Source organism: Cynoglossus semilaevis, chromosome 13, assembly GCF_000523025.1.
Source record: "Cynoglossus semilaevis isolate Cse_v1.0 chromosome 13, Cse_v1.0, whole genome shotgun sequence".
In the NCBI taxonomy this organism is placed as follows: Eukaryota; Metazoa; Chordata; class Actinopteri; order Pleuronectiformes; family Cynoglossidae; genus Cynoglossus; species Cynoglossus semilaevis.
This window is the reverse complement of record NC_024319.1, coordinates 21,044,014-21,059,225: the sequence shown is the minus strand read 5'-3', so window position 1 is coordinate 21,059,225 and position 15,212 is coordinate 21,044,014. Positions and strand designations below refer to the sequence as shown.

Sequence of the window (15,212 nt, the reverse complement as noted above, 5' to 3'; positions counted from 1 at the left end):
CTCAAGTATAGAATTTCCGTAGACAAAAAAAAATAAACTTGTCACTGCATAACTGGTAAACCTCAGTGTGCTGTACTGCATTTTAATCCGCTCTATGTAAACACACTGTGCATCTAAGCAGATGGTATTATGTTTGGAATACACTCACTAACTATCTGTTTATGTTGTCTTACACATTTTCTATCAACAGGCCATAAAACAAGTCCATCAAGGAGGAGAAGAAGGTGATTTAGAAGCAGAGAGAGAACAGGAAAGGCAGGAGCGTAGAGGTCGGACGAGGGATTGTGAATAAATGTAAGGACGATGTCTGGTAAAGGTAGAGAGCTTGCAGAGGTGATGAAGAGAATGAGGGATATTTTGTGTATTCAGGAGACAAAATGGAAGAAAAGCAAGGCCAGGAACATTGGACGTGGTTGCAAGCAGTTTTATTATGGCGCAGATAGTAAGAGGAATGGAGTAAGGATCGTTTTGAGAGAAACGGTTTGTAAAGAGGGTTGTGGATGTAAATGAGGTTTCAGACAGACAGCCTTGAACTTGTACATAGAGATCAAAGGTGTGCTTTTGATTGGTGTATACGCACAACAAGATGATGAAGAAGAGGTAGAGGAATTGCGGAGCATTTTAGAAGAAGTTGTAGAAAGTGCTCACAGAGGGGAGGGAGCAGTGGTTTGAGAGAAACTTCCGGACCCAAGTCCGCTTCCTTAACCACTAAGTGGTGGCTTAGTGCCAAGTCCCCACACGCTGCTCTCCGGGTGCTCAAAGCTGCCCCCATGCTCACTTAGGTGATGGGTTAAAAACAGAGGTCACATTTCACACACAAAATCTCACTCCTGCCAACTGACCAGAGTTGGCAATGCTAGCATAAAATGGACAAGTTTATGGTACACAGAAACAGTGGGTAAAATAAACAAGTAAAAACAGTGCGAACATTTCCGTAGGAACCAAAGGGGGGCCCAGCAGAGAAAGTCTGGGAGAGTTCAAACAGTGAGGAAGGGGAGGAGATGTTGTACCTGCTGAGCTGAGGTAGAGCTGGGAATTAATTTTGAGCAGGTTTGTTAAGGATAGAGAGGGGACTGTGCTAGTTAGTGAGGAAAGTTTGCTTAGAAATGTGAAAGATAGAATATATTTGTGCATGAATGAAAGAAAAAAAGAGAGAAATAAAGACAGATTGGGTCCAACTGGACGTACCAAGAGTTTTAGGAGAGAGTGCAGTGGACTTTTTTGACCAAGTGGTTTAACACTCTCCTGGAGACTGAGAGCATGCCTAATGAATGGAGAAAGAGGGTACTGGCACTGGTTTTCAAGAACAATGGAGTAAAGTGGTAGCAGCTGGAGAGGCATAAAGTTCATTAGCCATGCAGTGGAGCTGTTGAAGTAGTTGAAGTCAGTCTAAGGTGAGAGGTTTAGATAAGGTTTAAGGTGACATGGTGTAGATTAGAGAGCAGCATTAGAGAGAGTTTTGGAGAATTTTGCTACAAATAGGTAGAAAAGTTTGTGGGTTTTTTTTTTTTTTAGATCTAAAGTAAGCATATGAAAGGGTGCTTGTGCTTTAACTGTGTTATGAGTGGCAGTGAAGTATGTGAGGGTGGTACAGGGCATGTACTGTATAAGGCCAGATATGCTGTCAAGTGACAGAAACGTTAAAAATATAGACTGCAAAGTCTATTTTTCAAAAATATTATTATTGTTATTTTGTTTGTGTTCTTTTTGAGAACTGTTTTTTTTTTGCCCTTTATTATAGCTCCCAGGCATAAGTCTGACTCTTCTGATGTTTTTATGTCCAAGATTATGATGTCACTACTGTGTTAGCGTAGATGAGTGACATAGGTACTGATGGACAGTATGTGAGTTCCGCAACAGAATTCTGACGCAAGTCGAGGACCCCCTGTATACAGTTTACAGGAGTATACAGATCCGTAATATGAGTATGACAGTTGGAATGTTTAATATGTGTCAAGTGGTATGGGTATATTCTATTGCAAAAAAAAAAAAAAAAGAATACCTTTTTCCCTTAACCCCTGGAGCCCCATGCTTCACAGGGGGAAGAAAGAGATATGAAAAACATTTAAAGCAGTGTCACATCCTGTCTGTCATATAAACATTGTCATAGACATAAGAGCCTGAGCTTAAAGCTTTCAGGAGCAAGTAAACAAACTGACAAAAATTGACGTTATCACAAAAAGTGGAGAGGTTGCTACAACTCGAGGAAAAAGTGATGAAAAAATGATGACACAATGTCTGCTGGAAGCAGGGACTGTGCAGATTCCAAAGCTATAAGTTTCAACACCTGACAAGGATTCACTGAACTAGAAGGGAAAGAAGCCCAAAGGTGCGTTGCATATTTGAAAAATATTGTCTTACTTTTGCTGTTTTCCTTAAAAGAAAAAAAAATCTTAACTTTTATTGAAGCCATATGTTTGGCTATGACTTCGGAAACTGTTTTCTGCATCACTTTGGCAGTTTCAAACCGTTTAAAGATAATGTTGAAATGTTGATATGTGGTTTTCCTGAGTATCTTTTCCTTCATCAGCGATTTTAAAAAGGGTTATATACAATCTTTAATGTGACACACGGGCATCTAAAACTCGGATTTAGATAAGACCATATGTACTTTTGGATCACCTCTCAGGGCTTTCTTACTCTCAATCACCTGACATGCTCTTCTTCTTATTCTCCTGCTGTTCCCGCTCCTAACCCTTTGCCCCCTTTCTCTCATTTAAGTGCTTGGACATCCTTTCTTTCTTTGTTTTTCCATTCTGATTAGTCTCCTTCTACTTCCCAAGGTGGTTAAATAAAACCCATTTGGAAGAGAAGATGTTGCTGCTCCGTTTAAATACTTCATGGATGTCACTGGTAGCTGAGAGCTGACGGAGGTGTAAAGAGAGGTCGCGCAAGAGGTGACCTGAACTGGCCAATTAAGCACACTTGACAATTATAATTTGAATAAGAAGTGAGAAAGAAGCTTTCATGTTGTGGCTGCGTACAGTGAAAGCAGTTCCTGGTCTTTCAGTATTTTACTTTGTCTGTAGTCCCTTCGAAAAAAGCATTCAATCACCACTGATTTGATAGCAACGGAAAAATAGTAACAACTTATACGAGGGTACACAAATTGACGATAAAATGTTTATTACCATATTGGCCTTTTATGAGCCACTGTGAAGCACTTTTAACCTTATCTTATATGATCAGTGCCAGTTGAGTCAGGAGTCAAACCAGGTTGCAGAAGATCTTTTTTTATAGCAGGTTTGAGCCCTAGTCCCGGTGAAATACAAACGGGTTCAGACAAACATTTTATTTTAGGATGTATTTGAAGAAGTGGATTTCTTTATTTTAAATCAATGTGCATCTAATCAACATAAAAGCAGCTGTGATGGTCACCACCTGTAATTAAAAGTGCAAAATATAAAATGCTATATGCAACACAAATACTGTATACAGGAGTACTCGACTTCCGTTCCTACAGTTGTACGAGATTTTCACCGTAGGTCGAAACTCCCCTGCCGTACATAAGTACCTATGTCACTTACCGACGCTAACACAGTAGTAACATCAAAGTCTAGGACATAAAAACAGAACTGTCTGACTTATGCCTGGGAGCCATATTGAAGGGCAAAAAGTTCCCTCAAAAGAGCACAAGCAAAAGAAAGCAAACAGCACGATCCAATGTATGGTGTACAACCGGCGAATGTAAACTACACCGCCTTCTGCGTATAACACAGCATGTCGAAACTCCCACGTCGACTTCCCGTGCAAAAATTCCAGCCACAAAATTTGTTTTTAACACATACTATGTTTTTAACGTAGTATAGTAGACACAAACAAAAAAAAATGTTGTGAATGTTTAACGTACAATTGGCGAATGTAAACAAGGCTGTCTTCTGCGTATAGATTGAGCTGATAATAAAGCTCCCATGCCTCCCATGGGGAGTTTTAGTGCCATAAATCGAACTTTCTTGATACATTTATGGGAGATGGGAACGTAATAATGAAACGCAGGACAGGCATGAGCAAACTAAGGTTCCGAGGATCTCATCCGGTGCGCCAAACTCGTCCAAATTATGTAATTGGTTTGCATTGTGATTATACTTCTGGCTTTTTCCTGCAATGACTACGTTTTCCGTACAGATGGCGTAGAGAAGGCTAAAAGCATTTTAACATTTTAGCCTTTATGCATGACTTTTACATGTCATTTATCTTAGTTCACAATGAAAATATATTATATTTTGTATAGTAAATATATTATGATGGGTTAGCTTATGACGTTTAGTTAATCAGTCACTTTGAAAGGTGTTACCAGTTCAAGCCGACACAGAATATTTAACTTCTCTTTGTAGTAATGTGATTTGGCATTGACCTTTCTGGAGCCAACCTTTCTTTGATTGACGTTGGGGATTAGTAGCTATTGTACCGACTGTTCTTTGAGCTTTGACAAAATGTTTCATCGTTCTCCCTGCGTCATGGGTTGCAATTCAATCAAATTTAAATGTCTAATATCAGGGAGGTGGCTGGTACAATCAAACCTGTAATTGGACCTTAGTGGCAGGTGGGAATCTTACCACTGCTTCACGTGTATAATGTTACTTGATGTATATAATGTTTCAAATAAGAGGGCATTTCAATTTCTGAGTTTCTGAATTTGGGAACTTTAAAGAGCTTATAAAATATTGAGCCATTTGAATTACAGAAATTATGGATTACAATATTTGTTGGATCAGTATTATTTCTAATGCACATGTTCTCAGCCTGGTATTTCTTTATATGTGACTAGACCAGAGCTGAAAAACAAATAAAGAATTTATTTTTGCCAGAACCCAACAGAATCCTTACTGCCAATTCCCCGAATTTCAAATTTGCGTCTGTGGACGCTAAGGAAACCTAGCCTCTGAAATGTCTTTGAATCGTGCTGAGGTTGCACAGGTCGACACCTCTCACGCATTTCCACCTAAAAAAAAAGAAACTTGATGCAAGAGACAGCGTTTACCCTGAACATAGAGCTAAAGGAATTGCATTTGGGAGAAAGAGCTGGTCGAAGATTAGATACTCTTTGGAATTAGCAACACTTTCACTTCCGAAAACTCGAAAAAAGGGTAACAGTGGAGCCAGTGTGCACTGTTTAATTTGGGAGTCATTAGAACAGCTAATTACACTCTTAAGCCAATTGAATTAATTTGAGAGGCCATCCGAGTGGTAGTGCTAAAAAGGAGAAAATATATCAAAATGACAGAATGAGGAAAGGTTTATACTTTTTTTCCTATTAAACAAAATTTTACTAAATGTACTTGCCAACCCTGTCGCTCTGTGGGGTTGGTACTATAAAAATATTACTAAGCACACACAGTCTAATAACTTTGCGGTGAAAAATTTGTGTCAGTATAATTTAATTTTGCCCTTCTATTTTTTTCTCTTTTTTTTGATTATTAAAATGCTAATCTGGTTCATTCAAGAATGACAAAAAAATATTTGTACCAGCTGTTTACAAGGTTATATTAAACTTTTTTTAATTAAAAAAAACAGCTTTTTTCGAGAAAATCTGGGGGTCGGGGGGTGGGGATTTAAACATTGACTACTGATATGGCCCTCAAATGAAATGAGGGTTGCAGCAGTGGCACTTAGCTCGTTTGAGCTTGAGAACCTTGGTCTGTGTGCAGACACCTGGGACATTACCAGGAGTTGTTAATAGTCTCTCTCTTCAAAGATTTGCAAGAACCTTCAAAAGCACAAACGGTGAAACAAAGGAGGAGTCGAAGACTAAAGGTGCGCAGACATAGTTTGTTGTCTGTATTGGACGTGTCTGTGCTCTGTCTGTCTGTGTTATTCAGGTTTCTCATTAGGGTGCTTTAACTCTAACAGTTCCTTTGTGGTAAGTGTGTAAAGTGGATTCTTGTGATATCATATATTTTATTTTATAAGTCGCTGCAGAGTATAAGGCACTCCAGCCAGCTAGAGTGCCCTCTAGTGGCTGTCAGTGTGAAAATGAGAAACATGTGAAATCATATATTTTATTTTATAAGTCGCTGCAGAGTATAAGGCACTCCAGCCAGCTAGAGTGCCCTCTAGTGGCTGTCAGTGTGAAAATAACAAACGTGTACATTTTCCGTGGTACAGAAGTAGCAGATACTGGTACACGAGCCTAGAGTGCCCCCTAGCGGCTGGCAGTGTGAAAATGAGAAACATGTGAAATCATATATTTTATTTTATAAGTCGCTGCAGAGTATGAGTCACTCCAGCCAGCTAGAGTGCCCCCTAGCGACTGCCAGTGGGAAAATAACAAATATGTGAAATTATATTTTATTATATTATATTTTAATATATAAGTCACACCTGAGTATAAGTTGCAAACCCAGCCAAAGGATGAAAAAAAGTGCGACTTATCGTCGGTATCTTTGATCTTACATCTTATAATCAGCGCTTCGCACACACACACAGTGAAATTCTCCATTTAAATGGCTGAGGAAAACCTTTTTCTAAGTGACTGAAACACAGTGTGTGTAGTCAAAATAATCAAAAAAGGCCTAAGAGGGGATGGAATGCTCTATATATTATGTGATGTTGGTTAAATGCTGCAGGCGGTGATTTACAGTGACACAGGATTTTCATATTCCTATAAGCAACAGCAACAAAAGAGTAATTGCCTCGTGCACTGCGCCTGTTCAGAATACAAATTACCTGCACTGTGTAGAGTTTCAAGGAAATCAAATTGATCACAATAATGGCAGGAAAGATATTCCCGACAGAGCAAGAAGAAAACTTCACAGATGAGGAGAAAGGACAGGGAATAACACGGCAATAAGAACTGCTGCCGACACAGATGCTGTTTTCACATTCATTAGGCCATTTTTTTTTTTCCTAAACATCGTTGACAAAAACAAGGCGTGACACATTTTCGAGACTTTTGGGAATGTGCACAGAAAATGTAGTATTATAATATTATGACAAAGAAATTTAATGCCTGGAAGCGAAATATCTGTCGTATGAAACAGGTACAAGTAGAGTAGCGTAATTCAGCAGGTGCTGTTTCTTTCAAACGTATTGTTCATCCTTGATTGTTTTTGTACTGAGAAACATATTTTTTTTTCACCAGGCCCTGGACAATTTGTGGGGATATAGAATAGTGATGCCGCAGACTGCTGTGAAGAACAAGCCAAAACCACTGCCTAGAAACATTAATTGTCTTAAGGCTGATGCTGGTACTCTGCAGGAACCAAGACATTTGTTTGTTTTCTCAGGCAACAAGAACAAGAACAAGAACAACGGCCGGGACATTTCACGCTTCCCGAGAAATCAAATACCGAACTTCTTGGAATCCCATGACAGCACATATCATGGCCACAGGCATTTTGGGAAATATTTGGTGATGAAATAATCAGATCGCAGTTTTTGAGTTCTGGGGGGAAAAAAAGTAAATGTAGGGGTTATAGTTAACTATTCCCTACAACCAGGGTTAACCATATCCACCAATCTGACAGATCACACTATATTTGTCTAACCCAGGGATGTCAAACTCATTTTGGTCAGGTGGGCTGGACCAGTATAATTATCCATCCATCCATCCATTTATTTTCATCCGCTTATCCGTTACCGGGTCGCGGGGGCAGCAGTTGCCACCCAAATCACACTGCACCGTACCAACCCCCCTGAACCTTCCTGCAGGTGGTGAGTCCACTGGAAGGTACCAACCGCCCTAACTGGGATTTGATCTTGCCCAGGAGGTGAACCCTGGGGTTCCACACCAATGACAGAGACATTAACTCTGGGCCCAAGCGCCACTCAGCATAATTATAACATAAATAACAACAAGGAAATGGTTAAGTAATCTTCCTATTTAATGAAATATTTTATAAAACTAAACTAAAATATTACGAATATGAACAGTTTCAAATGATCAAGCTGGCCGGATTGAACCCCCTAACTGGTTATGCCAACAGGCCGTATGTTTGACACCCCAAATTCTGCCCAGACCATGAGTTACAAGCCTGGGACAACTCCAGAAAAGACATCGAGAAAAAAAATGTATTCTTCTTGCAGAATATGTATCAGCCTTTTCAGAGACGACGTTGTCTCCGCGCCTTTCAGGATGACTGTTCACATGTGAAGAGTTCTTCATGGTTCATTGTTCAGACACAATGTGTGCATTTTAAGAAATGAAGAGGAGGTGAAGTGTATCTTTTGAAAAATGAAAGCCGGTGAAAAGCAGTGGATTTATGCAAGAACCCAATGTGCCATCGCACTAAAACAAGACTGGGCACCTATGAATAAAAGAAAACAAACCAACAAACAAACAAACAACAACAAAGAATATTCTAAACCAACCTTCAGATAGCAACCGTTTTCAATAAATCATGAGGAGCGATCACAGGCATATCCGTAAGACACATCCGGAGAGGCAGCTAATCACAGCGTAGCTGAACGTCAGCCCCAACATTTTATTTCCAGTTATCTACTATTTTCCGTAAAATTTTACGTGTACACTTTCATCTCATCTCAGTTCTGTTTGGAACCATGACGATCATTAGAAATGTGTATTTCTTTTTTTTTTTAGAAGTAAGAATCCTCTGCTTGTAGTCTGCTAGTTGAAAACCTATGCAGGACGCTCGTGATGGCAGTCATACCTACACGAACTATTGTGATTTATTGATCAATCTGATACTCCCTAAGTCCAAATTCTCAATTTAACTTCGAGACACTATCGCAGTTGATGTATTGGTGTCAGACATAATAAAAAAAAATGAGCCATCCCTAATACATAGCCAAATAATTTTCATTTTAAAAGCACAGTTACGACAGTGTTATTGAAAAAATATATTATCACACATATGTATGTACAAGTTTAAAATTCCACTACAGTACTACAGGCTAAGATTGTATTTCTGTATGTATCTGATGACTGCATTGTAAAAATTGCTTTTATTGCCTCCAGATCCAGATTTAACATTTTATGATAACTGCATTGTAACTTCCAAATTGCCTCCAGATCCAGATTTAACATTTAGATTATTTAAAATATGTTTAGATTTAGATTAAAACTTAGGTTTCATTTGAGGATTTTATATGAGGGGATTAGGATTACCTGTAGATTTAGAGCAGTATTTAACCTTAATGTTTAAAAAAATAATTACATAATTAAGTAAACTAATAAATATTTTCAATTTTTTCTTTTAGACAGCGTCCAATTCGGATTTTAAAGAAAAACCTCTATTTCACTTTGTCTTCCAACAAGACAATGACTTGAGTCAGACTTTGTCCTGAAAGTCAAAATGACCGCTGTGGGTCAAAATTCAGCAACTTTATGTTTAACAATTTAAGCCTGAAAATAGTATCCTACGATGTTTGTTTACATGTGTACCGGGTAATTGTAAAATGTTTAACCATACAAAAACTAATTTGCCTTAATTAAAAATACCCAACAAACATTTCAAAAGCCCTAAATAATCACCTCAGACTCAGAGTTGTACCTACAGCAGCAGTGTTGACGGAACACACGGCCGAGCAAACAACTTTTCTCTTTAACATATAAGGGGAAAAACAGTATTGTTGGGCCAACCCCAGGCTCCTAATTAAAATGTGACTTCATTATAATATTGGTTACAATGGTAATTGGCCATGTGATTGCCACGGCCGTGCTCTAATGAGGAGCTACAATAAGCTCTGATCTCATCACTGAGGGTTAACACTGGATTACACAAAGAGCTTCAAACCAGGCTTTTAAAACACTTAAAGCACCAGCAGTGAGGGGCAAAGAGTAAACGCATTTCCAAAAATTAAGTCGGCGATAATTATACCGTGCAATGTGAAAACACTTCAGAGGCGAAGTGAGGACATCTGAAGTAAAACAAAACAAAACCGAAAAAAAAAAAAAAAGCAGTTAAGTGTATAAACACGAGTTTTCTGCAGATACACACGAAACACACCTCTGGTGCCGTTGAAGAACAGGGTCTGTCGGCGGGGATTCTGAATAACCACGATTGATCCATCGTAGTTCTGCAGACGGCAGGAGATCTGGGCTGTACCCCCCTCCAAGACTGTAACGTTCTCTGCCTGCACCGCCTGACAGTGAGCTGTGGGAGAAAAAAAGATGGATGTTAACATAGTGATTTATTAGGGGGAGAATGGCAAGAGAGAGAGGAGCGAGAGAAGGAGGAAGGGAAGATAGGAGGAAGTCAAGTGAAGGAGATGAGAGGAGAGGAGAGAGGAGAGGAGAGGAGAGAATTATTTCGGACACGCATCACTTGAGATAAAACCCTTCAAAAAGATGCACATCAGTCGTTTTTCATCGACTTTTCATTTACTTGGATTCACAATTAAAAAACCGAAACCACAGAAAGTCAGTCAGTCAATATTGAATATGATTTTAACACAAACTGAGGAAGAACAGGACCCACTTTTGTTCCTCCCAGTCCAAAAATGATACAGTTCAGTGAATCCTAGGTGTAAATGTGAGCCCAGCAAGGTTTGGCAAACTGTACCCCAGCCTCACCCAATGACTGCTGGGATGGGCTCCAGCTCCTCCTTGACCCTGATTAAGTGGCAGCAAATGGATACATTTATGTCGTCTATTGCTTCATCATTTAAACAGCCAAAGCCTCTATTGGAGAATTAAACAGAAACGGCAGTGTCATAACACCAACTATGAACACAAAATGTTCAGGACTGAGGGTTTAACCTAAAACCCTGTTTCAATACATTCCTCTTTGCCCCCATGTCTCCACTTGTCAGGATGGCTGGGTGGTCTAAGGCTGGGTCGCAGCCCTCAGGTGAGTCGCAAGAGATTTTTTTTTTGGGTCGTCTCGCATCATGCTTCAGGTTTGTGACTTTTAAAATATGGCTCTCCAGAAAAAAAGTTTGGGAAACACTAGTTTAAGGTGTCAGACTCAGGGTTTCAACTGCCCTGTAAATAGGATTTCTGGCCTACAAATGGAGGCAAGGGTTCAAATCCCACAAAAAACATTTTCCAGTGAGTTCATAGCGTAGCGGTTAGCATGTCTTCCGGGGTTTGATCCCCAGAGGAACCACAAACTTGGTGCCTCCAAGAGGCAGCCTGTCGCAGCAGATTAGCTGTTAACACAAGAATTTCCCAGGTGTGGGATCAACAGAGTTATTTTTGATTTTTTTTTTCTACTTAATTCCTCACGTTCGACACGAAATAATTACTGTAGTATTTCTAAAAATGTCATTTAATTAAATTACATTTCCTTCTATTAGTATGAGTAAAATATGAAGAAAAATGTAAATACAAGGGTGAATTTTAATCTAGACTTCTGAAATAGTGTGATAAAGGAGTCAAGGTCAGATTCTTTATCTTCTTCTACCTACAACTCACTTGAAGCAACTCATTTGCTGACTTCAGTTTAACGCAAATGCACAGTGTTCCAATTTCTGCCACAATGAAGGCTCACTTACGCACACACTTGAAGTGATGTATGCTGATAAGTGACACAATATCCAAAAACGTTGGCAATAATCTCAGAAAGAAATTAATCTGTCCCCCTAAACCTAATATATTTTTTTCTGCCGAGGGGCCTCAGAAACAGCAGGCCGTCTCTTTGATGTTGCTTAAATTCCAAGCACATGTCTGAGTCTGGTAATGAGGAGGGATATTATGCTTGGATAAAATCATTCTACTTGACAGCAGGTCATGGCCAAACGTACATTACTTCGACTGATCACAATGGGAAAAGAAAAGAGATTCCTACGTTTGAATTCAAATGATTTGCGTAACAGCGAACAGTTAACTGAGGACACAAGACATGGGTTCAGTATTTACGCCACGTATAATTCCCTGCGTATGCGGTGTTAGTCCGTGGAGGACTTGAAAGTTATAAAGAAATAATAAATATATAAATATTTAAGACAACACTTCACATCCATCCATTCAAACACAAATGTTTCACGCACTGCTTCAAATGCACATCTATTGTACACGTAGCGTTACATTGTAAACATATTAGATATACAGAATTATACATACAGGCATATTGCCATTAAGCTCTTTTGACACCATAATCCTGCCAACTTCATTCAAATTTAATTCCCCTGTCTTGATTTTTATCTTTTTTATGAAACACTCTGGCTTTGTATTCATCACACAGAGAAGACAGGCCTAAAGACGGGAGCAAAACAGATGAGAAAAAAAAAAAAGCGGGATTACAGTAAACCCTTGTTTTTCGCGGGGGTTACGTTCCAAAAAGAACCCGTGATAGGCAAAATCCGTGAAGTAGAAATCTTTTTTTACAATTAAATACTCAGAAAAAGAAGAGAAAGAACGAACAAACCATTTTACAGTCTCAACCATTTGTTTCACAAACGAACGGAAGATTCATTAATTCCATAATGGCGACCTACAGCCGCATAGCTTTTACCGTCATTTAGCATGTCCAATAGTTTTACTTTATCACCGATAGACAGCATCTTCCGCTGCCTTTTGGTCCCTACCGCAGGTACTTTTGCCGGTCCAGAGCGTTTTGTCGACATTATGGGGTTTGATAAACTCGAAATTGCAAGAGAATTTGCACGTACGTAATGTCAATTTGGCAAGCTGTTTTACGTACGTGTACATATTAAACCGCAACGTTATTGGCGCACAGGTAGAGAAGAAGCGGAGTGACTTTTTAGCCAATCAGAATGCAGAACACAATGCACGATGCAAATCCGTGAAGTAGCGAAACCGTGAATGGTAAACCGCGTTATAGCAAGGGATCACTGTACAGGGTTTTTTCGCTAAGGAACACAGAAAGATCTCAACAAATACTTCTAAATACAACCAATTTTGCTCACATTCTCTGAATTAGTTATGATTCAAATCAGGGGCCATCAGGACACTCCACTGCCACCCCAATTATTTCTATAATAGTTGATATTACTCGTCACTATGGCAACTAGGCCAACAGCAGTCCTTGGTTGAGAAGAGTTTATGGTAAGAGGTGTGTGTTGTGCATTTTGACAAAGAATAGGTTGGCTGTATGAATAGTGACCATAGGTGGGTAGAGTAGCCAAAAAAAATATAGATAGATAGATGGATGAATGGATGGATAGATGGATAGATGGATGGATGGATGGATGGATGTATAGATGGATGGATGGATAGATAGATAGATAGATAGACAGACAGACAGACAGACAGACAGACAGATAGATAGATAGATAGATAGATAGTACACCCACAAATGGATAGCAACAAGCACTTGTGTGTAGAGTAATACAATAAAGCTATAATTAGTAATATTTTTAGTTGCAAGTTGTAAGAGTAAACGTCGACATCACGAGTGCTGCTATATTTCTCACTACATCCTTCCCTGCTTGTTTGTCAGTCAACACCGTGCCAGTTTAATTGACCTTTTGAAAGTCCCACAATCACCGTTGACTGCCTCAGGAGGTGTCTTCCAATCTGACCTTGGGACTCCTAGTTCAACCCTGGCACAGATGTGTTCTGTGCACGATTCCAGCCTCCTGCTTGCGTCGTTCTGTGTATGCCGTTCCTGGCAGCATCCCGCACTCTGCAAGATGCTGGCAGGAACCCTGTTCTGAACTGTTTTAGTGCAATGGAAATGAAAATTTAAACCACTGTTGCAAGTAGGATGACTGGCGTCGGCTGGTGCGTGCTGAGCTGACTCCAAGAAACACCTGCTGAAGGATGATCAATTCGAACAGAGAGAATAGAGCCATACTGAGACAGTGGGGAAGCGAGGGACTCTGAGCAGGAAATGATGGCAGTGTGTACAAGAAGTGGTCGTCTGAGAGTAATAATGCAGCTGGCAGGTGCTGGACAAACTATAAGGGGGATGACGCATCTTCCCCCGCTCGTGCTCATAACACAGCTGGGTACAGCAGTGACTGTACAGGTTACAGGCTGAGACGCACATCGGGGTCACGAGCACGGTTCACCAGTAAAGGCTAAGAAAACAAAACTACTCCAGTGATACAGGCTCTAATCCGTGCTCTGATGAAAATCTGTTTCTACAATAAAAACGCACAACGAACGATGAATGATATCGAGATAGAATTTCCAGACCAAACGATACCGCGGAGGAGGCTTTCTCGTGAAGGTGAGGAGAAAAGGGGATTGCAAAAAGTGAATTCATTCTCTAGCCAGGTGGGGATAGTGTTTCATAGGTTTATGAGACAATGCACCCTGTCCTGTTAGAACCCTTGAAAAGGGTTGGGAAGAGGGCGGAAAAAGTTCTTTTATTGACCGTGTCAATAGAAGAAGGGCCATCACTCCAGAGTATGTAAAGAAATAAATAAATAATACGCCTAAGAACTAATAAGACAAGACTATTCAGGGGCCTTTTTTTTATAGTCCCACAATGGCGGTGACTTATCAGCTCAGAGATGAAGAGGATACGGCGGAGAGATGGAATGAATGGTGATGTGGACTGTAAAAAGAAATAGGAAGGGGATTTTCGGTGTGCATTAAAGTGTACTGCTGGCTCGCCCTCAGTCATTTTAATTCCAGGAACTATAAAAGGGCATTTTTTTTAATACCAAAAAGGCAAGCATACAATCAGTGGCTGCATGGTAGTTTTTCCCACGATCGTATTCCAGCCTTGCACATCATCACTGCCACAAGATTGCACTCGTTCAAGTTCTACATTAGATCGTTTTTTTTTTTTGTTTGTTTGTTTTTTTCAATTTTTACATTGCTAATTCCTGGTGAGGCAATTCATATAATTAATAACGTGCAACATCAAGTCCATGTTTTTCTCATTTGTTTCCAGGCAAATAAGTAGAAGGCAATTAAAAATATTCATATTTAATGAAATATAATTTAGTAAAACATCACGAAAATGAAGTGTTTTTCACTTTTAAAATTCGTTAAGTGGGCCAGATTGAACCCCCTGAGTGGACCGGTTTTGGCCCACGGGCTTTATGTTTGGCAACCCTGGTCTATAGTCACTAGAAAATCGTTCTGACTAAAGTATTTTAGTGCCTTCTTAGTCTACTTTTGCAGAAGACAAGCAAATGATTTCATCATAAATAAATCTGCTCATTTGCCTCGCCTCCAACTCGACCAATGCAGATAGACTGGTTGTGTCTCGACACCGAATCAGATATGAGCACTCAACTCTAAAAAGTGAAGACGACCTGCCTGGAAAGATTTGATATGACAGAGAAAAAAAAAGAAAGAAAAATCCAATATTTACATTGTGATCATATCTGAAGAGACGAGCTGTCCCATTTGCTCCTAAACAAGCCTCTGTGCAGCCATGGAGCAATAT

At 39.7% G+C, this 15,212-nt stretch overlaps 1 protein-coding gene across 1 annotated transcript in view; it reads right to left on the bottom strand.

Moving 5' to 3' along the window:
• Positions 1 to 15,212, bottom strand: part of cadm4 (cell adhesion molecule 4) — a 190,197-nt gene that overhangs the window by 37,656 nt on the left and 137,329 nt on the right. The window contains exon 2 of the mRNA XM_008324218.3: positions 9,909 to 10,055. Within this exon, the coding sequence (XP_008322440.2) occupies positions 9,909 to 10,055 (147 nt within the window). The remainder of the gene's footprint in view (positions 1 to 9,908; positions 10,056 to 15,212) is intronic.